This window comes from Pezoporus wallicus, unplaced genomic scaffold (assembly GCF_028554395.1).
Source record: "Pezoporus wallicus isolate ANWC-B61680 ecotype Strahan unplaced genomic scaffold, APGP_CSIRO_Pwel_v1 contig_371, whole genome shotgun sequence".
NCBI lineage: Eukaryota > Metazoa > Chordata > Aves > Psittaciformes > Psittacidae > Pezoporus > Pezoporus wallicus.
In genome coordinates, this window is record NW_026640468.1 from 14039 (window position 1) to 38549 (window position 24511).

General features: G+C 37.4%; 1 protein-coding gene across 1 annotated transcript in view; it reads left to right on the plus strand.

The window, feature by feature from the left end:
* Positions 1–3175: 3175 nt before the first annotated feature.
* The window catches only part of LOC130604453 (Fanconi anemia group C protein-like), a gene marked incomplete at its 5' end in the record, with an annotated part of 33736 nt that continues 12400 nt past the window's right edge, over positions 3176–24511 (plus strand). Inside the window, 8 exons of the mRNA XM_057418968.1 lie at positions 3176–3295; positions 4084–4148; positions 6514–6678; positions 9297–9453; positions 15196–15248; positions 19530–19629; positions 22821–22896; positions 23729–23810. Of these exons, the coding sequence (XP_057274951.1) occupies positions 3176–3295; positions 4084–4148; positions 6514–6678; positions 9297–9453; positions 15196–15248; positions 19530–19629; positions 22821–22896; positions 23729–23810 (818 nt within the window). The remainder of the gene's footprint in view (positions 3296–4083; positions 4149–6513; positions 6679–9296; positions 9454–15195; positions 15249–19529; positions 19630–22820; positions 22897–23728; positions 23811–24511) is intronic.

Below are 24511 nucleotides of genomic sequence, written 5' to 3' on the forward strand. Positions count from 1 at the left end.
CAAAAAATATTGGCACTCTGTGTTTTCAAGGAAAATATAATAAAGAGAAATGTTTTGTATAATAGATAAATGATAAATTCTCTGTTCTGTCCTGCTCTACCTATCACTTTGACAGATTCATCCAAGTTGGCAAAAAGGGCCCAGTGGTGTCATGGCTTTTTGAATGTCTCATCCCGGTGAAACCATCCATTTCCTCTCTCCAAAGTGTATTTCCCCACTGATTTTTACATCTGCTTCTGAGGAGATGCAGTATCATAAATAACTTCGAAGAGCATGTTGAGAAGTTTCCAGAAACAGATTATTTTTTATCTGGCTCCCCTGGAATGTCTTTGAAACTGTGTCATAAATTCCAGAAGTGTTGCTACACAAATACACTTACTAGCATAAAACTTGTCATGTGGCCCTGTAATAGAAATCAAGTACTATTTCTGTGCTGCTGTCTAATTTAAGAAGTAATTATACCTTTAATTCAGGCTTCTATATTTTTCCCTGTCAACATGAGTAAGATACTTCCTGTTAGAGAAAGAAGGGGAAAGAGCTTTGAATCCCTGATTAGTGAAGCCAGTATCAGAAGACTAATGCACCTCCTTCCCCTTTCTGGAGCTGTGGACACTAGCTGCGTTGGTATCTGCCCAGTGCTGTCCTGCTTATCTCAGTGGAAGGGCAAATTCTACTCCAGGAAAGTAATTTCCAGGCTTTCATAGATGCATCTGCTCCAAGAGATCAAACTTCAAGAAACAAACTTCATGGAGTAACTCAACAAATCACTTACAGCGCATGGAAATTGGCTTTCATTACTTAGAGGAATATTGAAAGAGTTGGCTTAGCTTAATTGAAAATTGACATGTAGGAAACATTATTCAGTTGCTTAATCCTCTTTAGATAGAGAGGGACAATAACCAGGGAACATAGTGGTCTGTTTTCTTAATTTGTATTCTCAGAAGTCTTTAGTTTCAAGTCTATTCCCTCCACTTTCCCTGAGTGAATTAATAAGGTACAGCCTTATAGCCAGTCTATAAATCAGAGGAGTAAACGTAAATCAGGCCTCCTCCGCTACAAAACCTGGAAGATAGAGAATCATAGAATAAACTGGGTTGGAAAACACCTTTAAGGTCATCAAGTCCAACCATTACCCCAGGACTGTGAAGACCACCCCTAAACCATATCACTGAGGGCCTCATCTACATGTGTTTTGAACAACTTCAGGGACAATGATTCCACCACTTCCCTGGGCAGCCTGTTCTAATGCATGATCACCCTATTGATAAATAAATTTTTCTTGATAGCCAGTCTAAAAGCATATGAAGCACTGTATTTATGCTGATAAAGTAAATGATTTTATCTCTTTATGCAGATGTTCCTGGGATTGTCTGCCTGTTAAAGATATCAAAAATCTCTGTGCAGCACTGGTTAAATTGAATTAGCTAAAATAATACTCAGTATAAGTTGCATCAATAAAATAAAGCCACTGGCAAGGTTGTTCGAGAAAGTTGGTCATTGTGAGGGCTTTATGAAAATTTATTAATTCAGTTTCAGTCTGAAAGATATTATGTAACAGGACATTAATCCAAGGCAATCAGGATGGATGTATTCTCTTGCAGCTAGAGCCAAGGTGGTTTCCTTCCTGCTTCCTACTTAATGAATAACACGGGAAATCAAGACAGAAATAATTTCTGAACGCACAGTGTGCCTGACTGCAGTTCATTTTCCAGAATCATGACACTTTTTTATTTTTTCTCCTGAATGCTGCACTTCTGCCACAGACTCATCCATTTTTCTGTCTTGTTGAATATGGCATTAGTGGATTAGACAGTGAGTGGTAATGGATTTACTGCCAGAAATAGCTGACAATTATGTAGATCTCAAATTTTCTACTTTGCTTGGGGATATTTGGCAAAAGCATGCATAGTTATTGGGTTTGTATTTCTGAAAGGATGAAATGATTTGTGTTTTTTTAAGTCTCAAATCTTTCATCAGATCCCTCTTTTAAAAAGCATATAGAGAGTGACACACCTTAAGACCACAGAAGTCACAAAGCTTTTGTCTGAACTTTCCTTTTAATTACATATTTTTAAAATGAAGGTCTTTCTTGGTGCTTGCTAATCTTGACCCTTTGTTACAAAGGGTTTATTCTTACTGTCATATGAATAATTTAGTTTACACTTTAAGTCTCAATGATCTATAAGGCCCACAAATGAACCTCTGGAAAGGGAATGAAGCTGTTGTTGTATCAGTATGTAGCAATAGAGGACAGGAAGAAAAGAAAACTGTACCAAATTCAGAGCAGATCATTTGATAAGCAACATAAGACTACTTCTGCTCAGTTATGACAGCAGGATACAAAAACCTGCTTAAGATTTCTCACAGCTGTTTACATAAAGTAGGTCAGTTGGGAAGGTACTGGGGTGTAACATCCATCAAAAGAAGAGCAGAGGTGTAGTAGAGCTCTGAAGAACTGGGGAAGCACAAAACCAGAGTGCTATTGGAATCCTTGGTGTGTGCCTGCAGAACCAATGTACCACGTGTGTTCATCTGACTTCACTCTAAATCTATCATCAAAGGATTGTTTTGATTTTATATTCAGAAGGGTTTATTAAATATGACTAACAGCATTTCATAATGAAATTGTAGAGAATTAAATGTCACACTAAAATGTTATAATTATCTTTTCAAGATAATGAGGAAATTAAGCAAATTAAATTGTGAGGCTAGATCCTGAATCCTGTCAAAAATACTGGGGCCTCTTGAAGGAGCAATACAGAAAAGTAAATGCTAACTTTGAAATTTCTCTTCTTGATCAAGACTACAGGAGAGTGTTTTGCTGTGTAGCAATGTTGACTACTGCTATCCAGATGATACCAGACCGAAATTCTTCCCTGAGAACTGAAACCTACCTAAGGCCTATCAGGTTTTGACATGGATGGCCTCCATTGCTATTGCAGAGCTATTGAAATCATGTGGTGTGTGAACCCATGTTTGACTATAGCATAGCAGCTTGCAGCATTTTCCTTATGGTTGGTGGGAGCTGCTTGCTCTTTTGTGTAAAATGGCCACAACTGACCAAATGATCTTACCCCAAATAGCAGTCTGATACAGTCCACAGCAGCGAGTTCTTTTTACACGGAGTGTTGTAGCCTAATACTTTTTCCATTGCACTTCTGTTTTTTTCTCACAGAGTTTGCTGTGCCATCTCCTTTCTTCTTCTAAGTGGGAAAGTAATGAAGCTGAAACCAGTACATTCATATCAACTCTTGGCTACACGTCAGCAGATTATTATTGTCACTTAGTTAAAAATGTAAGTATTTTGTGCAATTGAGATTTTGTTAATAATAAATCACCGTTTTATAAGCACATACATGGAGCTGTCATTGTGATAAGGAACATGGTCTGAATTTTGTTTATCTTTTCTTACCTCAGTTACTTTTGCAGCCTTTTAAGGGAAAAAATGAAGTGGGAGATCTCTGGACAAACGAGAAAAATTTTATTAGATTATGCTGTAATAGGGGTTCATAAAAACAAAATTCCTGTTGCTGTTGTGTTATAAAAAAAAATAAAAAAATCTGCCCTATCAATGTTTTTCCCTGCGAAGTTTAAATTATATATATTATTTTGAGTATGAGAATATAACTTTTTGAATGCTTTTTTTGACTGTGTAAACTGCATTTAAAATGGTATATGAGCCCTACATCTTGGGAGAAGTGTCTTTTACGTCTAATATGTAAAAATAATGGGGATAATATTTCATAATATGTTGACTTAAATTACATAAAACATATACAAATTATTAGTAATGCTTCTCTGAAATTTTGCCTTAACTCTTGGGGAAGCAGACCTAAAGCAAATAGCTTCTCACTTTTCAGATGTGGAAGGTATATAATGTGTGCTAAGAAACGTTTTGCAGCATAGTTTATTCAGGGATCTGGACAGCTTTATTTGGCATCAATAATAAAAAAACAACTAAAAATCAAGCTAAGTGAATAGAACAAGTTATTAACCTCTATAGTATGTCAGTCACACAGAGAACCATGGAACTAATGTCTGCTTATTTGAAGTATGTGTAATTTATTTTATTTTATTTAACAGATGGTCTTTTCATTAGTAACAGAACTCAGAGGAAATCAGTTCAATGGACTTAACATTCAGGGGAGGTAGGTGTTATCTAAACACCATTTTGATAGCTTGGATCATTATGGTTCAGTGAGGCCCAGTCTTGAGCAACTTAGCCTTTGGGTGGAAATATTTTGATATACATGTAGATAATTTCAGGTGTCGACAAGCTTGTTAAGATGTGCTTCACATGAGAGTTTATAGAATGATCTGCGAAACTTAGAATGGTTTGGTTTAGAAGGGACCTTCAAAGATCATCCAGCCTAACTCCTCTGCTGCAGGCAGCAACATCTTTCACTAGATCAGGTTGCCCTGTCCAGCCTGGCCTTGAACACTGCCCGGGACAGAGCATTTACCACTTATTTGGGCAACCCATTCCAGTGCCTCGCCACCCTAACAGTAAAGAACTTCTTCCTTGTATCTAACCTGAATCTTCCCTGTTCTAGTTTGAACCCATTCCCACTTGTACTATTGCTACAATCCCTGATGAAGAGTCCCTCTCTGGCATCCTTATAGGCTCCCTTCAGATACTGGAAGGCTGCTATGAGGTCTCCACTCAGCCTTCTCTTCTGCAGGTTGAACAGCCCCAACTTCCTCAGCCTCTCTTCATACGGGAGGTGCTCCAGTCCCCTGATCATCCTCGTGGCCCTTCTCTGGACTTGTTCCAACAGTTCCATGTCCTTTTTATGTTGAGGACGTCAGAACTGCACACAATACTCCAGGTGAGGTCTCCCAAGAGCAGAGTAGAGGGGCAGGATCACCTCCTTCGACCTGCTGGTCATGCTCCTTTTGATGCAGCCCAGGATACGGTTGGCTTTCTGGGCTGCAAGCGCACACTGAAGCCGGATCATGTTAAGTTTCTCATCATAAAGTAGGATGAAGCAGACTGAGCTGAAAGCTAATGAGACTGTTACGAAGAGAAAAAATTGATTTCTACAATGAGAAAAGGGAAACTTTGAACTTAGGTTAATTTTTGAGCATAAGAATTATGAAATGGCTGTTTATTCAAGTTGCAGAGACAAAGGTAGTTTGCAGTTAACCATTGTTTCCTTTCTCCATTCAGTGGTGCTAACAGCAACACAGGTGGCAATGTCTGTGCAAATTGATTGCACGCAGTGGAATGCACTGTGCAGTATTCTTCAAGAACATATTTTGAAGATTATGTAGAAGAAGGAAATTGCCTTTGCAGGCTTTTTCTTCTGAGTAAGGGAAGCTTCTTAAGTTTGCTAAACCTGGATAAGGAAATAGAAATAGAATGTTATAAAGGGGGACTGATTTAAAGTCTCAGGTCTGTGAACTTTATGTGTATATCCTGGGGAAAAAAACAAACTACTGCACTTTTTGTACCGAAACACTCCTGATAATAAAACTGCATCTCAAGGTGCTTTAGTGTAAGAAACTTTAAATACATATTTGGTTATGTGCTTACTCAGAAATTTGAAAATGTGTCATGTTTTATTTCTCTCACTGTGGAAACCACAATGGTACCCCACGTCCACAAGTCACAGCACACCTGTCAGCATATGCCAGTGATCATTAGGCAACATCTATTTGGGAGTAGGTTTAATACATGTAGAGCCATACAGTTAGCTCTTATTCACAGCAGCCTGTAGTGTAATTTCTGCCTCAAAACTACATTTAGCAAAACCTGCAGTTTCATGTGCTGGAAAACACATATGCTCTGGGAAACTGTAATTTCCTTTGCAAATGTTACCTCTTGCATTGTGTGCTATTTTCCTTTTTATGTTCCAAAGTTTCCATGTTTTGTTTATGTTCCAGGTTCCACTGTCTTTAATCATTTCCAAGCATGTAGTTTTACTGTTGAGGTCAAGTGAGTGGTTCGTATGTGAAGATCCAAAAGTCTTAAATTCCTTCAACTGTAGACCTGTAAGACAAAAACTTTTTAACTGAGCACTTGAAGACAGCAGTAGTCATACTGTTTGGTTCATAGAAGTTGTCTCTGTTGAGAGGATAAAGGTGAAGGGAACAAAAGGAGGCCTTAAAAGCAGCTAGGTGGTCTTTTGTGAGTGTCTAGCAAACCAGCATGGGAGCTGTGAATCTATAGTCTTAGTCTGTGCTTTGCTGATCCTGAAAAAGACAAGTATTCCCTCCTAGGAAGGGTGTTATTACTGAGTGAATGCAACTGGCTGCACTTCAGAATTGGGGTGATAGTCCTCATTTGGTTTGCCTTGAGCACTAAAATTTTATCTGATCTCTTGAGATTTTTTCAGGCGGTATGTAATGACACGTCAACAGTCATTCAAATAAGTATTTTTTCTGCAATTAAGATACTCATCTCTTATATTTAACCTTCTGTAAATAATTTAATCTTCTTTTACCTTATTATTTTAGAAATTGAAGTTCTGACTTTTCTGAAATATGAACTCTATTTATTTTTTCCCTCAGAGTTTCAGCCAGTCGTGTGAATGCTGTGTCCCTTTTCTGCCTCCCTCTTATTACTTTGCCTGATCTAACTCCACTGCTGGAAACTCTCCTTCTTTACCATGGAGGTGCATCAAAAGAAATTCTCAGTTCAGAGTTTCTGGAGGCTGTGAATGAGGCCTTTTTAAAGTAAGTAGCATGGTCTGTTTACTTTACTTTTTATGCTCTTTTCCTAAACATTATTAATTCAATTAAATGTCTTTTCTCTGTGTTAGTATGCTGGATGCACTGTAAATCTTCCACAGTCAAATAGCAGAGCTCAGGTTGTTGGCCAAAGCAGAATTTTATGTTGCTGATGTGAAAATTGTGGAATAACAGCTTCAAATATTGACTGGAACTTCATCCCACCTTTTCTGTAAAATGGAGGTTAAAGTCTTCAGTTAATTTTAAGAATTTTATAAAAGACCTGATCGCTTTTCATTAAAGTGTGATTTACCTTTCACATAAGTCTATCAAAATTCCTAACTTGGTATTTTGAGAGCCACCTTTATTTTTCTGGGCACAGGATACATCCTTATGTTTGAGTGCTTCTATATTTCTGTTTTTTTTTTCTGTGAAATTTGTTTTCAAGATTTTAAATTTTCCTGGTTTTCAGCAGATAGTTTTTGATGAGTCTGAGGGAGCAATTTTTGAAATACAGCTTTGCTTATTTTACTCTCACTAAACCTACAGTTTTGATAAAACAGTCTGTTGATGACAGCCAGCTGAGTGAAGCTGCATCAGCAAATTATCTATGCCAGGGAAGGAAAGACAGCGAAAGCACAGCCTGCTCCTGGTTGAGAGCTGGTTTATTCAAATTATAGCTGAGGGCCTGTATTATACAGATTTATTTATTTTTTTAATATTAGAGAAGGTCCTGTGTGAACACTTCAATTATCCATTTGTCTCCGTTTTAACAGAAGTTTTAATTGCTTTCTCTGTACTCAACATTGTAATTTCTGAGACGTTCCAATGGAAGTTGTTATATTGCTCCACTAAGGAATCCAGCAAAATTCAATAATTAGTGGAAAAGCACAATTATTAATTTGTACAAGTTACTAGAAGTTGAGGAATATATGTAGAAAAGGAATGTGAAGGTGGGTAGTGAAAAACATGTCCCAAAAAAGAGAGAGCTATCTTTCACTTTTCCACCTTTTATGGCTTCAGACTGGACGTATTGCCTTCAGATTGGACGGGTTGCACAAGCAGTAACACAGTTTGGAAAACTTTCAGAGCAAGTTTATAGGTTCAGCACAGGTGATCTATACAGATGTCAGTAAGCCGATGGGCAGTCCATCATGACATACTTTTGCCACTTCATGATGAGAGTCTGAATCCTTTAGGTGGTCATAAAATGTTCTACTGACTGAAATGATTGTCCCTTTCTTTAACTTCAGGGCTACTTGTTTATCACAGTGAGCCCAAATTATTCAGTTCACATGGCTCTTGACTAAGTGATTCTTTTAGGGCCCTTGACAGAAATGTATGGTTTCTGTGAGAGCCAGTATAGGCTTACACATGCTTTGCGTTCTATACTCCTGAACCGTCTCTGAAGCTTATGTGATCTTATTGTGAATGTGCTTGGTTATTGTTTGTTTTTTTTCTTTCTCTACTTTAACGGCTGAATTCTGTGTTACCTACCTCTGTCATTGTGTTCTGAGCACTTGTTTTCCTTCTGAACATGGGTGAATTCTGCTCTAGGAACTAGGGATATTAGATACTGGGACTTGCAGTGCTCCACAGAACTGAGCATTGTTCCAGTGGGACCATCTGCAAGGGCAGTCACAGAAGGCTGTGAGGGCTGATATTTAAATGAATGTGTGGCAAAATACATACCTTGAAAATGGATCCCAAAATGGTGTTAAATCTTTCTTATCAGAAGCTTTAGTTTGCATGTTCTCTCTAGCCTAATTTTAATTTTTTTCAGTCTTAACTTGATTTAAGACCAAGGCACATATTTCTTGTTGTTTATTGTTTTGTTTGTTTGTTTTTAACATTTTAATTTGCAACTATTGTGATAGTTACAAAAAATTTTCCAGGATGTTTTTTTCTGTGATATCTTTTCTTGTTGGGTGATTACTTTAGTGTATTTTGAGTTGTGCTGATCCACACAAGTGTTGTGTTGACTCAAAATAAATTCTGCCTTTTATTTCCTAGTGATACAACACTGTACTTCAGCTGAGCTATAACTGAAGGCTTCAGGTGAAGCAACAACTACCTTCTTAACCATTTATCTTCTAAATGGCTCTGGGCAGTGTTGGCAGGCTGAAAACTTAGCTACCTCTACCTCATTTTTTTTTTTACTTTTTTGTCTGCAAGGACAGATAATGCTTTGGTTTGGACAGCAATCATACTATCCAGGGTCTTCCTGCTTATCTGTCAGGGGCTGGCACTTTCTGAGCAGACTGGTCTACGGGAAGCGGTCTGGGTTTGGAAGAGCACAGGTGTGGAGCAGGACCTTTCTCTAGAGAGGAAGGGAACTTCAGACTTAAACCTCTTGTTTCCATTTGCTGGCATCCATCATAATTTTTTTTTGTTTTAAAGACATGTGGTAAGGTTTCATTTGCAGATGTTGGTGGTCCCTTGTCATTCTTTGCCATTATATACTGAACAGAGTACTATAAACAGGATTTTCTCTCTCTTGCTGCAAGTTGATCTTTGTGTCTTCTTTTTCTCCAATGTGCTTTGAAAAAAAAACCAACAAAACCATAGATTTTTATCTTCCTTTCAGTTTCTCAGAGAAAATGGTATTTTTCTCTCTAAACCAGGAAGAAGATCTCCCTCCCTGAAACTGCTGTCTTCAGCCTGTGGCTTCGTCACTTACCAAGCCTTGAAAAAGCCACATTATATCTTTTAGACCAGCTGGTTTCCATACAGTTGAATTCACTGGAGGAAGTGGCTTGTGTCATAAAGGACTCGTTACTGGTATGTGCAACATGTAGTATATTTGATACTGCTCTGTCATGCTTCAGAAGTGACAGAGAGTTTCAAATTTGTCAGCATATTTGAGGGAAATACCTGTCATTTGGCATACAGCTTGCTAATGCAAAGGCAAATCTGGAGTCTTAAAAATGTCACTGAATATTTAGTTTTACACTGAACTGGTGGAAGAGAAAAAGTATTTCATGCAGTGATGAAGAATGGATGAAGAGAAAAGAATCTGACTGGTGGGGGTAGGTACTCAGCACCTGCCTCTGTCTTAAAAAATGCTAAACTTTGGCCAGGGAGGATTTAAAACTGTTGTTTCTTCAATCTTCATGCCTATGGCAGTTTAGCAATTTAAACAATTGAAATTCCTTGTATATTATTATAGACTACTTAGTTATTTGTTTTTGTTTGCAAATATGATCAGAATTCTTAGTACAAAATGTTTGCTAACTGTAATTTGGTTTTGAATGAAGTTTATGCAGTGTGCTAAATATCTTTCCTATGAGAAATCATGACACAATACCTTTTCCAAAATAATGAGCTAACTGCAACAGAAAATTTAATTGTTAATTACAGTGTGAAATAGCATGTGTGCTATGCACTTGAATTATGTATTTCATAAAATAGAACTAAAAAATGGCATGCAGTATCTATCTTCAGCCTATGAAACTGCTTGCAGAGTATGTACTGTAGATAGGAAAAGAATGATGCCTTTAAGTATTCTTAATTTTTTAATGGAATCTGCAAATTTCCATTTTAGGAATCCATTACTATACTTGCAAATCTCATAAATGCTTGTCATCAATAGCACTTTGTATGTCATCTGGGGATTTAGGTATTCTAGAAGATAGAGCTATATACAAGGCCTCATTTTTCTGTATCAGATACGCTGTGAGTTGAATACAGCATATGGTACCACACATAACTATAGAAATAAAATAGAAAAATCTTGGTTATACATAAAAAGAAGTAAAATCTTTGCTTTAATTATTGGTTTATTGTTTATTAACAATGTTCACATTTGCCTTGTATTCACATCCTGATCCCCAAAAAGAATGGAACATTACTGTGCTGCCACACTTAGGTTGTCCTTACTTGTCTCTGCTCCAAAGTCTGCTTTCAAAATAAGATATCCACAGAGTGCAAAGACCAGTGCAGCAACTTTGAATGCTGGTTTAGAGAGGACATCCTGTGGACAAGGAGTGGAATGAATGGAAGTATAAAGAACAGAGCAGCTGAAAGATGGATATTGCTGGTTGATAGGCATTGGTAAGAGTGAGGATGCATGCATGGGAGATGGCATACCAATTAAAAACAAAAGGATTAGAAGCTTCAGAGGGGCTGTATAGAAGAAAAAGGTTTGATCCAGAAATTGTTTTCTCAAATATTTAATATGTTGTGCAGCTTGTACATGGTACTGTAAGGATACTTGTGTGACATTAGGTCAGACAGCACTTTGAAACCAAGAGTATGATTAATTTAGCCCGCTAGAAATATGTTTGAATATTTATTTAGGAATGTGGGTGTGCATTTTTGGCAGTTGGATTATTTGTAGGATTTGACTTATGTTTGCCTTATGGATATGGTAATAAAAAAACAAAATTTAATTTATACTTTTTTTTTCTATTTGGAAGAAAACCTCTAGAGCACAAATAGGCACAAATATGTTAGTGATTTGATTATAGTATATAATAAGAATGAAATTACAATAAGCTCTTTCAAAATTTCATTAGCAGAGTAATTTAGCTAAATAAAATATCTCGATACAGTAACCAAACTGTATGTAAACCTCATAGAGGTCTATGGTACCCAGGTTGTTGTAAACCACCACACTTCTATTGTGCGAGAAACTTGATATGCACTACTCTTACGTTTTAAATCCAAGAGTAATTGTAGTGTGATGGTCCACTAACTTGTGTTTTATATGGTATGCTGTTAGGCTTGTGGATTTGGAGCTAAACTGGAATTAATACTGGAAATTCTATAGTTACTCAGAAGTAATAAAAACAAGTGAAATGGCCATCACAAATAGTTTTTTAGCTTCTTAGAATTTGGTGGATGAGCGGATGTCTTCTTTTCTAAAGTAACTTCAAGGTTCCTATGTGTGCGTGTGTGTGTTATCAACTAAAATTTGTATAAATACACGTATTCTAATTATATGCTTTACCAAAAATGCATATGTATCTAAACACATTTCTAAAGCACATGTATGTAAAAAGAGATGTGAATGGATCAGTATCAATTGTAGTTTGTGTTCAGTTCTTAGATAGCTTTCCAAAGTGGTTTTATTTATTTCAAAGTTATGGTGCAAGAAAAATGTAATAGGGTGATAGGGACTAAAATTGGCCAGCTTCTCCTTATAAACCGTTATTGCTGTGTAATGTTTTTCCACATTACCAGCATTCCCAAGTCCAGCCCAGCACTGAAATCATGTTACACTCTGCAGTTAAAGCTCTCTCTGTGTGGTCTCCCTTGCTGTTATTTTTCTTCAGCATTATAGAGCAAATACAGTTTTAGTGGGTGGTGATGTGGTGACTCCTGTGTTGCCTGGCAGGATACCACATTGGAGACTGCTCTGGTTCCCACGCCCTTGCAATGACCTCTTGTGCCTTATCCCCAAATTTTGAATATAGCTGGTTCCAAGCTCACCTTCCGTTGGGAACTGTGCTGATGAGACAGGCATTAATGAGGGATAAAGGAAGAAGAACAGAGAGGGAAAAGAAGAAGCTTTTTTTCTTGTAACACATTCGGGCTAGGTTACAATTAGTTCCCACAGTATTACCTGTGGGAACAAAATTGTGTTATGGTAGAATTTTTGAAACAGTGCAAGCTAATTTGTTCATCATGTTGGTGAATTCAGGAGCTTTTTAAATCTCAGGGAAGAGGTGTTTGTTGTTCAAAGTAAGTGCATGCTTCAAAACGAAAATACATTTGGCACTTGGTATGAGAAAAAGAATTAAGTGTATGTGAGTCTGGAAGTCAAGAGAACTGGTGTTTGTGATGTACTACCTTAAATCTGTTGTTGTGTGATCCTGAGCACAGGATCTTATGTTTACTCGTTGTTGTTTTAGAGAGCATTCTATGATGTGAACAAAATGCAGTATATGATTATTAGTCTGTTCTTCTTTGTGCCGTTTACTTGTTCCTGTAGATACAACTGTATTTTTATTATTTCTTCATTCAGTTCTGGCTTTGTATTATAAATTACTGGTTTATGATTCTTCTTTCTGATAATATAAAGAGTAGTGAGGTTCTATAGAACTTGTGTTTGTAATGGTTTATGTTGGAGTATATTTCCCTGGTTTCAGCTGTTTTATTTCTTTCAGAAATCCCAGTGTTGTTTTTGGTTTCTTTTTCCCTCAAGGGGCAGACACTCTTGAAATACATAATCATAATATCACACATGTAGTTTGAATCTTTTTGGCTTAGTGCATGTTTTGCATGTTTAGTGCATGTATGGTGCATGTTTTAAAAGTGACAAGCTCCTAGAAGATGTTTGGTTTTCTGAGCTTCCTGTGAAAAATATTGCATAGTCACAGACAAGATTATTGAAATATAAAATGCCTTTTATTTTGAAAAAAATAAGGATGTAATGTCAGCAATTGAAAATGCTATGAGAATCCCTCCTGAAATTGATAGTCCCACCCAAAATCCAGAACTGCAGTTGAATGCAGCAGAATTGTGCTGCATGCTCAAGTCCTGCTACTACACAACAGGAACATCTTCAGAGTGCTTTGGAGACTGTTGCGCTATGATAGCATTCTTACTTCTAGTGCTTGCAAATTAATTCCATGCAGTCCATTCATCAAAATCTCATGGAATTAGGTAACAGTGGGGTTTTTTGGGGGGGTGGGTTTGTTTGGTTGATTGGTTTTTGTTTTCCCTTTTGAATACCAGTGATGAAATTCATAGTAATTTCAGCAGTGTAGATTAAATACTAGGAGCTATTAACTGTGGTTTCTTGTAGTGGGTACTGCAGTGACTTTCCTGCTGTCTGGCAGGAAAGGGTGGAGAGATTTTCATTGTTGCATACAGTACATTTATTTTGGTCTTGTTCAAAAGATTTGATCTTGGTGTGTATGGGACTGCGGATGGACCCTGTCTAGTTTATGTTCAGTATATCTTAAAAACCATGTGTTGGTACCTCATCAGAAAAGTATGTGTACAGAAGTAGGTGGGATGTCTCAGAACTGCGGAATGGCTGGGGTTCAATATACCTCTGGAGATTGTCTAGCCCAAGTTCCCCCTTTTTTGTTTTTAAATTAAAAAAATAAATTAATTTTTAATTAAAAAAATAAATTAATTTTTAATTTAAAAAAAAAAAGAAGAAAAAAGGATGAACTTGTCTCTCTTTTGTCTCATCCAGACAGTTTTGTTCCCCTTCTCCTAGCAGTGGAAGTTTGGAGACCAGCCTTGCAAAAAAAGCTGCATGCTGTTCTCTTAAAAAAACTGGCTGTAAATGCTCTCGAGCACTAGATGGCACACGTTCAACAGGACAATTTAGCTGCAGCCTTGTGACAAACAAGAATCGTGGTAAAACATGAAAATGAGGTGCCATCTAATGTTTGCAGTATAGCAAAGACAACTGTGAGAAACAAGGAGTTTTTCTAGACAAGTTTGTATTAAATATTGTCTCTTTATTTTCTGATTATCATACAGGACCATATAGAGTAAGTTCATCATTCTGCCTGTGTGCAGAAAAAATGTATCTACTAGTGCTTTTTAGCTTGAAACAAGCTCATAAAAGTTTGGTTTTTTTTTTTAATAGTGTGTCAGGTACATAAGGCTGTTAAAATAAATTACATTTATAAATGCTGTTCCTTCCACACATGATGAAGTTTATAGAATGCATTTTGTTAAATGTGCCTTACTCTGGATTGTTCAAGAACTGTATTTTTATCAAGTCTTCAGGTGTTAACTTGAGAAGCACATAGTGTGGAATTGTTTTTTAACTTAGGAAAAATCTACTTTCGGAATGTGTAAGTAGTTATTATTCTTGCAATCTATAGAAGCCTAATACATTTTAGAATTTAGGAACATGGGATTAGAAAGTAGTATGTGTACTAGTGCATGCTTAATCTAATAATTTAAAGCAGTCTTTTGTGTGGTAGTGTGATAAAAAGCCTCAGTTGTTTAGAAAAAAAACCAAAACATTTTGATGTGCTGAGATACTTAGCTTGCACTAGCAACTCTGAAATTCACAGAAGATAACACTGAAAAAATGTCTTCAACCAAAATGTGTTTGGTAGTATTAAAGACAAAGGTCATTAAAAAAAAAACTATTTTCTGGAATTTAATTTTGAAGATATAGCAACAATCTCAAAGCACATCCAAAACAGATTGTCTGCGAAGAAAAAGAAAAGCTTTTTGTAAATCTGCTCCCTGTCTCTTCCCTCTTGCAATTGCGTGCAACAACCTGTTCTGTCACCTTTAGTATTGTTAGCAACTGTTGTCCTAAAGAGCTTGATATCCCAGGTGTTTGCATTTACCAGCTGTTTGACCTACCTGCTATCACTGTGGATCTCCTTCCATGACATAGTTATTTTGAAGAACCTAATACTGAGAAAATCTGAGGGTTTAGTAAGAGTTGATCTGAGAATTAGAGTTTAATAATTGCATTGTAATAGTATCCATGAGTTAAATAATACAGTGTAAATAATAACATGTAAATAATACAGTAGTAGTTGTTTGAGTTGTTTCTTACTAGTGACTAAATTTCTTTAATTTGTTTACCAACAGCCACAAGCAGCAAACCATCCTGCCATTTTCAGAATTGTTAATGAAATTTTCAAGTAAGTGTTGAAGTTATAGTGGAGATTGTTTCAAATGATCAGTTTAAACAATGAGGTTTTCTTCATTACAAGAAGGAGTATTATAACCTGGGATGTAATGTAATTTCAGGCTTTTTCTTTATCTGCATGCCTTAATGTTGCCTTCCATGTAGTATACTGCAAATACTGAAAAATGTTAAAACTCTTGTGAACTTTACATAAAAGTTGTAATAAGCATTGATAGTATTTTAGCCCTTAAAGTTTAAAATTTATTTTGTACTTCAGTAGATACTTCTGGTTGAAATATGATATTAAGGTGAAATTTATAAATGCTGAAATGGTTTGGCCCATGCCAGCATGAGGATCACTACTGTTGCTGCAAGATCACTACTGCTGCTGCCAGGAAAAAGTGGCGGGTCATAGTAGTAGGGGACTGTACTTCGAAAGGAACAGAAGCACCCATCTATCAGCCTGATCCAGTCTCAAGGGAGGTGTGTTGACCTAGCAGAGGCACAGATCAGGGATGTTGCAGAGAGGCCTGCTCTACTAACTCCCACTGACTGTTACCCACTTCTAGTGACCCATGTGGGTGCTAGTGATATAGATAGCAGTAGCCGAGAGAACATAAAGAAGGACTACAGAGCCCTGGGAGAAGTGGTTAGGGGCTCTGGAGCTCAGATTGTCTTTTCATCAGTTCTCCAGGATACAGGGGAGGACCTTAAAAAGGCTAGGAGGATTGGCCAGGTTAGTAAATGGTTAGAATGGTCAGGGGTTTGGGTGTCTAGAACATAAGACTCAAATTTAGTAGACCAAGTCTACTGGGGGTTGGTGTAGCTGGTCTTAACGAAGGGGAAGAGCGGTTTTGGCAGGAGGCTTCCCAGGCCGGTCAAGGATGCTTTAAACTAGGTGTGTTGGAGGAGGGGGGCATCATTCCATCCCAACACACCCAGTCAGTTGCCGGCACCTGTAATAAATGCTTGGATCAATGCCATGCTTGACCTTGTGTTCACCAACAGGGAAGGGCTGGTTGGAAATGCATGCTCCAGGGCAGCTTTGGTTGCAGCGATCATGAGATGGTTAAATTTGAGATGCTCAGGATAGTGAGAAGAGCGTGCAGCAAGCTCACTGCCCTGGACTTCAAGAGAGCAGACTTTGACCTCTTCAGGAGCCTGCTTAGTAAGGTTCCATGGGATACAGCCCTAGAGGGCAGGGGGGCCCAAGACTGTTGGTTGATATTCAAGGATCACCTGCTACAAGCTCAGGAGTGTTGCATCCCAACTAGAAGGAAGTGCAGCAGGAGGCCCAGGAGACCCCCTTGGATGGATAAGGAGCTGCTGAGGAAACTTTGAAGGAAAAAAAGAGTCTTACAAAAAGTGGAAGCAAGGACAGGTGGCCTGGGAAGAATACAGGGATGTTGTTTGGGAAGCTAGGGGCCAGGTTAGGAAAGCTAAGGCCCAGTTAGAAGTAAACTTGGCTAGGGATGTTAACAGGACGGGATTCTATAGGTAGCCCTGTGGAGAAGGACTTGGGAGTGTTGGTCGATGAGAAAATGAACATGAGCCAGCTTCAGTGTGCGCTCACAGCCCAGAAAGCCAACCGTATCCCGGGCTGCATCAAAAGGAGCGTGACCAGCAGGTCAAAGGAGGTGATCCTTTTGTTTATCTACTGCCAGGGTTATCAGTATTACTGTTTCAGTACATACAGGTTTAGTGACTGAAATTCTTTGTGCATCAGGTGTTTTCCTTCTTAAGAAAACAAGATGTACATGTTTGTGGTGCTTGTGTGTCTGTGCACATGTTTAGGTTTGTGCAGCAGAAACAGAAGAGTCTTTGCGTCTTTGCTGCAAAAACTGTAGACTGTTGTGCTTGGAAGTGGAACCACTTGGCAGCTATTGCTGTGGCAGTCCTTTCTTCTGCTGCAGTCAGGTGTCTCAACACAGCTAACAGTTTCTGAATAGTTGAGACCAGGGTCTTTCCCAAAGACAGGTGCACATGAAAACTGGTGTGACTTCAGCAGACCTCTACTAATGTCTTATGCTGGACGCTGTATGTGATGGTATAAGGTAGCAAAATTTGTTCAAGTTTCTTGACTTATTTAGGGGCATGGTACTTAAAATATTTGCTATAACTATCATGAGACAACATAACTTTTCCCTTTCTGTTTGGTAGAAATGAATGAGGTGTTTCTCAGAAAGGTTAGGGTTGGAAAGGTTGGAAAGGACCTTAAGATCTTCTAATTCCCACCCCCTGCCATGGGCAGGGATGCCTTCACACTAGACCCTGTCCCCCAAGGTTTTGTCCAACCTGGCCTTGAACACTGCCAGGGATGGAGTATTCACAACTGCCTTGGGCAACCCATTCCAGTGCCTCACCACCCTTACAGTAAAGAACTTCTTCCTTATATCGAACCTGAACTTCCTGTGTTTATGTTTAAACCCACCATCCCTTGTCCTGTCGCCCAGTCCCTGATGAAGAGTCCCTCTCCGGCATCCCTGTAGGCCCTCTTCAAATATTGGGAGGCTGCTCTGAGGTCTCCACGCATCTTCTCCAGGCTGAACAGCCTCAACTTTCACAGCCTATCTTCATATGTGAGCTGCTTCAGCCCCCTGATCATCCTCGTGACTTCCTTTGGACTTGCTCCAACAGCTCCTTGTCCTTCTTATGTTGGGGACACCAGAAGTGTACGCAGTATTGCAAGTGGAGTCTCACAAGAGCAGAGTAGAGGGTCAGGATCACCTCCTTCAACCTTCAGGGACAAATTCCACTAGCCCAGGTAGCTCAGAGCTCCATCTAACCTGGCCTGGAATGCCTCCTGGGGTCAGGCACCCACAACTTCCTTTCAGCTGTTATGAAGAGATGTGTAGACATTAAAATACTATTCAGGATTTAGTCGTGAGATTTTAGAATGCTGCTGATAAAGAACCTGTATTTCATTGCTTGGAAAGTGTGTTGAGTTTCTACAGCTGGCAAAAAGCTCCTTTTATTTTGGGAGTACTTAATTATGTTACAAGTACAGATCTAAGCATTTTGCCTCTTTCAGGGATAACTTTTCCTGGTATTTGCATGCTTTTCATTGAAGTTGATTGTGCTATATTTTTTTATCTTAGTATTGTTTTATCTACTTGGATATAAAAACTTTTGGGTTTATATCCCATGTAGAGGCTTACTTTGTTGCTATGTGCATCTGTATAGAAGTCCATACACTTAGACTGTCTTGAGTTTCTGTATACTGTTTTTTGTGTTTATATTAGTGATTATATTTGCCTGTAGTAGTTGTGTGAAATTTCTCTGTTACAGTAACATTAGGTGTTCTTTTCCTTTTAGAACATTATGGAGTTAGATTATTACGCTTTGCTGCCTGTGTGTTTTTCTGCTCCATTTGCTCAAGTTTACATTATACCCTGTGGAAGGCCAGTTAAAGCTTTCACCTTCATGAACTTCCACAGCAGATTTTATGATTTCATCATCGAAAGCACATTGAAATGCATTGGTTAAATCTGTAGCAAGGACTGACCTAAAGTACATCTTTGGCATACACTCATTTCTGTATGTGCTGCTGATTCATTGCTTAATGATCGCTATGGAGTCACAGCAATTGAATAGCAGCTGTATTGTTTAATATTTCATTTCAGTGTCTTTGTATAGTTTTCTAAATATGTAACTTGTGAATATGATCAACAACTTTTCTTGCTGGTTTCCCTGGCTCCAGTAGGAGTGTTATATTTAACAGTTTAAGTCAAGATATTTTTGTTTGGTTGGTTGGGTTTTGGTTGGGTTGTTTTGGTTTTTTTTTGGCTGGTTTGGTTTTGTTCTCTCCAGGTACCATACCCCAGGAGATTGTACTAGATTGTAATTTCTCTCTGGTTTGAGATGGCCTATGGGATGCAGTCCCACAAAACACTCAAGTATGCTTAACTGTAGACATGGGAATAGTTGATCTTAACCCAACAAGATTTCTCAGATGCCAAATTTTCCTAATAAAGTGGTAATCTTTTTTTTTAATTTTAAACTTCTTTCCCTATTGATAGGATAAATTATGTCTGCATTTATACTATATATACACTTACAAAATCTAGTTTATTTGTAGGAGATGTGTATGGGAGTGGGGGGGAGTGGTGTCTGTTTAAGGAAAATAGAATTTAAAAAGCCTGCAAAGTTAGCATTTGTCAGGCATAATGAGCCCAAACACAGCTTGCATCTGCAGCATACAAACAATGTACCTTTTTTTTTCTTCATTTCAATTAAGTGGTGTGACAGCAGACTCATTATCTGATCTAATGTAGTCTAACTTCTCTATGCTTAGGAATGCATTGATGGAAACTGATGGAACTCCAGAAGTTATGACCATAATACAGGTGTTTACACAGCTTTTCCTTCAGGCTCATCAGAATGAAAACAAGCAGGTTAGTAAAGATCTATTTCTAAATGTTTCTTTTCAGTAAGAAGATAGAAAATTTCACAAAGAACAATTTTGCCCTTAAGAATGGTGACTGAATATATAAATAATAGCATCTCCCTATAGCTGTATATATTGCCAAAGTTCAATTCAAACATTTTCACCTGGGAATAAAATTATAATATGAAACCGATATGAGAGAGCAATTTACCTGACTTCACCCTGGAGTAATCCTGCAACCTAAACTGTGATTTTCACAGGACAGTTCACCTGGTGGTTAAGTTTCTATCTGTATAGTGAACATGATCATGATCATCTGTCTCTTACAGAAAGGATGAAAAACTTTAGCACGTTTTATTTTTGCAGTAACAGGGTTTCTGATAAGTGAAACAGAGATAATACTCTCATACTCATTTCTCAAAATAATTGTAAGTAGGATACTAGATAGTCAGATTTGTCTGTTCAGATGGTAAAAGATGCAATACACACTGGTTTCAGTTCCTGGTCTTTACCATTTGCTTTCAGAAGTTTTTCCTCAGCCTGAAGATTCAGATATCCCAGCTTAATGTCTCTTCTTCTGCACAGATTTCTATACAGCACTTACTGAACTAAGTAGAATTATTTTTGTATGTATTAATATAATTAAGAGCAGGATCAGCTTCTCATTTTTAAATTTTGAAATTGAGATATGAAAAAGTCTTGTCTTGTTAATAGGTTGCAAACTTCTTTTTAGGCTCCCAAATCACACTGTCACTTCACATCCTGACAATTTTGTTTGGTTAACTCTAGTTCGTAAGTTTGAAAAGTGTCATATCTTTTAATAAATTTCACTTTTAGACTTTAGAAAATTTCCAGTTCGTTTGATTTTTGCATCTGTTTAGGGAGATGGTAGTTAAGAAAATTTTGGGATTTCTTGGAACTTGTGATGCATTGTCCTGTAATAAGTGGTGTGATTCAATCTGTCTTCTAGCTTCAGGCAATATGTAGTAAGGATGAAAGTGCAGCTGTCTTGCTTCACATGCAGGTGCTGTGCTTGTTAATTTTATGCCACTCTGGCTGCACACTAGTGTCACACTGTGTGGAAAAACACATATAAAGATTCCATGCTCGTCAAGACACCCAAAAGCCAATCCTGTTGGGCAGGTGATACATTTGCTTCAGGGTGAAAGTCCTTCACCTATTGGCATTGCAACATGGACTATTTTCCACTTTTTTTGAAGTGTTATTATATGTTAAGTTTCCTCTATTTAACTTGTATACAGTTTAATTCATAGGCTCTAATTAAGGTATTATCTTAGACTGTTAAATCCTTCATTTCAGTTTGTTAATCAGCCATAATGTTAACTAAGAGCTGGCTTAGAAAAATGCAGCACAGACTGCTTCCTTAACTTTGTTTCAATCAATCAGATCACATTTTTTTTTTTGTCATACCAATAATTACATCTATTCCATATGGTACCCATCTTTGTGGTATCTGGATGCCCTTGACAGAACATAATGTGCTTCATTAGCATTTCACAGAGGCATGGTAAAACCATTAACAACAGAAGATGAAGAGGGTTTTGGCTGGGTCATCTAGGATCGTAGGAATTTATAGCACAATTAATTGAAAAAAGGCTAGGCAAACAGATTTGTCTCCAAAATTTTCAAAAGAACCAGGTCGTGTCTGCCAGTTGCACAGGTTTGCAGGGGAGGAGGAGTATGACTCTCTATTGCAGTGTGACAGCTGTCAGAAACAGCTGTCTTTTCTAATAACTTTGAAGACTATTTAAAGAGAGCAAGGTTTGGCAGAAGGAAAGCTGAAGAATATGAAAAAGTGCTACAGGGGTTAGGAATTAAATTGCTTCATCTGTGTTTGGGTAGAGTGAAAAAGGTATAAATGGAACATGGGATTTAGACCTACTTAGGAAAAAAAACCATTTATATAGGCATTGAATAAGGAATTTAAGAGTGGGTGTACTGAGATCACTGTTGTGATAATCCTTTCCATATTTTGTACAAGCAGATTTTCTTCATTACTGTAAGTGAAAGCTGACCAAAGGATATTTGGGTTATGTTGCTTATAAATTTATGAACTTAAAGTTTTAAGGTTCAGTTGATGGAAACTGTAATTTCCTCCAGGATTATTTTCCCTTGATCATTTCAGAATTGTCACTGGTTCTCACTTGGGAATTTTGTTTTAAATCACTGGATAAATATTTTAAGCCAGTATTCTACTTTTATTTCCTGTTATACATCAGGGCAATTATTATAACCAGCTACATCCAGACTCAGTCTCTCTCTTTGAACCTTGTTTTCTACTTTGTGTTGGCTTATATATGGAAAGAACTGCCTAAACTTCTCCCAGTTTAGTGTCTCTCTGCCCCTTCATCCAGATCGTTAATGAAGATGTCGAACAGGATCAAACACAATATTGACCCCTGTGGTACACCACTAGTTACTGGCCTTCAACTAGACTTTATGCCACTGACCATCACCCTCTGGGCCTGGCTATTCAGATAGTTTTCAGTCCACCTCAAAGGCAGTTCATGTGGCACTTGCACATGCGTACTACACATTAGACAAGCCTGCAGTAGATACTTGCAGAACAAAAAATGAAAGGTATGATTAAAGGTGTGTTGCCGCTAGTCTCAACTACACAAGCAGCAATGTTCATAGTATACAAGTCATACATACCCAGCTAAACTGAGGACAAGTCTGTTATGTATGACCACCCTACCTTGTGCTGAATCAGATCCTAAGAACTTTAGGTTTTCGTTTCTGAATAGAAGGCAATAATCCACACCACACTCTCGGATATTGTAGATGTTATTAGTTCTTAGTTTAATATGAAGCTATTCATACTGGAAAATGAAATTAAACTAATTGGTGTCTCTTTTAACCTCTTCATGTTAAGAGTTGAAGACTTGATATTGCAGGGAAAAAGCCTAAGAATATTAAAATGTAATTTTCTTCATAGTCTGAATTTTTTTTTAAGGCATACATTTAAAAAAATACGAAAGTACTTTTTCTAAGCAAGCTTTTCCTAACTATCCCCATCTTTTTTAATACAAAATCCTAAAATTAAGTGTAGAGTTACTTTTCTGTTCTCTTGCTTCAGTCTGTATTGTTAATTACTACCTTAGATGAGATTGTTCATTGTGAGTTTGTTTTGAAAACTGACCTGAAGGCTCTTAAAATAATGATTTTGTATCTTAGCATAAATTTTCACTGAAGGCGTACTTTCCTTACCATCACCAGCCTCTTGTAACAGCTTTACTCAGACGTCCTTTTGGTAAGTTTCTTCACGAAATATTTGTAGCATTAGCCAACCTGCATCATCTGTGTACCTCTTCAAATAACTTTAAAAGGCATGAAGAAAAAATTTTGCCATTTCTTAAGCAGGTTGTGTTGACTTACCAGTTTTAATAATAATCTTTCAATGTTTTGTTTTGGTTGGGAGAGGTTTTAAATGTTCCTGAAAAACCCAAGCAAATTCTCATGTAACAATAATGCAGATGTAACTTTAAAGAAAACTAAACCAGAAGTGAATTATAAAGAAAAGGTGCTTAATTTTCTAGAACTCAACATGTTACTGAGATTGTAAAAATACAAAATATTCTTATAATATTAGTTGTCATGAAAATTTTCATACGTGTTACCAGAAATAGCCTTGCCAATTGTCTCTGAAGCCTGAATTCTGCTGACACTTTAGATTGCAAAATTTATTATTTTTTTAGGTTTCCCATTTTTATTGATCAATATAATGCAGTTTTATGATACTGTTCAATATGATACAGTTTTTCATGAGCAATAATTTCAGCTAGTACAAGAGCCTCTGACAATGTTACTGCACTGATTATATATTGAGATGGCATTTACGCAAGGGTACATCAGCCTCATTTGAATATTGCTAGCTGTACTTCATCACTTAGCTTTGTAAATGAATTGTTCTTAGAAACTCAGTAATCAGTATTGTTGAAAATTAAGAAATTTCAAAATGAAATTTTAAATGCTTTATGATAACTGAATCAGGTTGCACAGATTTTAGTGATAGATTAATATGGTTAATTTTGCTAGCTGGACAAAGTAGAATTGAAAGTTTTATGTTTATCCTCCCTCCTCAGAGCTGCCAGCTACACACTGGTCTGCACATTTGAAACGCATTTCAGATACGCTCAAAGCATTGGTAGAAGATACAAATGTTAGGTAAGCAGTATTATATTTTCTAGTTTTTTTGGCCTTTTTATGTTAGTTTGTGAAAAGACATGTCATTCAAAGTCTTCAGTGGCTACATTTCATCATTTGCTTCTTATTCTCAAAGTAGAGATTTGTTTTGAAGAATAGGACTTTGTTTACTTACTAAACCTGAAGTTTGTAGCACCTATAGACCTGTCCAATAAGCCTCTGAGTAAATAAAATCTTCTTGTTCCTTTCATTTCAGCAAATAGGTAGCTGTATAGCAGAACTGCTTACTTGCCTACTCTCCCATTTCTCTCCGCAGCTTTTAAAACCGATTCTGGATTGACAAACAAGAACTCTTCCAACCAGAAAAGCAGCTAGTATTGGAAAGAGTTTGTTGTGAGCAGTACCATTTTAGTTGTATTTGCTTTTTGCAGGCGTATGCAAACATCCAAACTTCCAACTTCTTGATGTTTTTTTTTTTTATATATACATAGGACTGCTAGAATGCAGTATCATTGTTTGTTATATTACTGTTGGAGCTGACCTGCCATGTTTCTGACCTATGGTCCTTCACTTTTTTTTTCCCCGAATAGTTGATATAATGATGATAGTGTTTGTGTACATGAATTCTACTTTGTTAGTAGATGCTCTAGGGCTGTATCAAAAGGAATGATAAAAGATACATCTCTCTGTTGCTGCCCTGTCTTTCATACCAGGTGTGATGA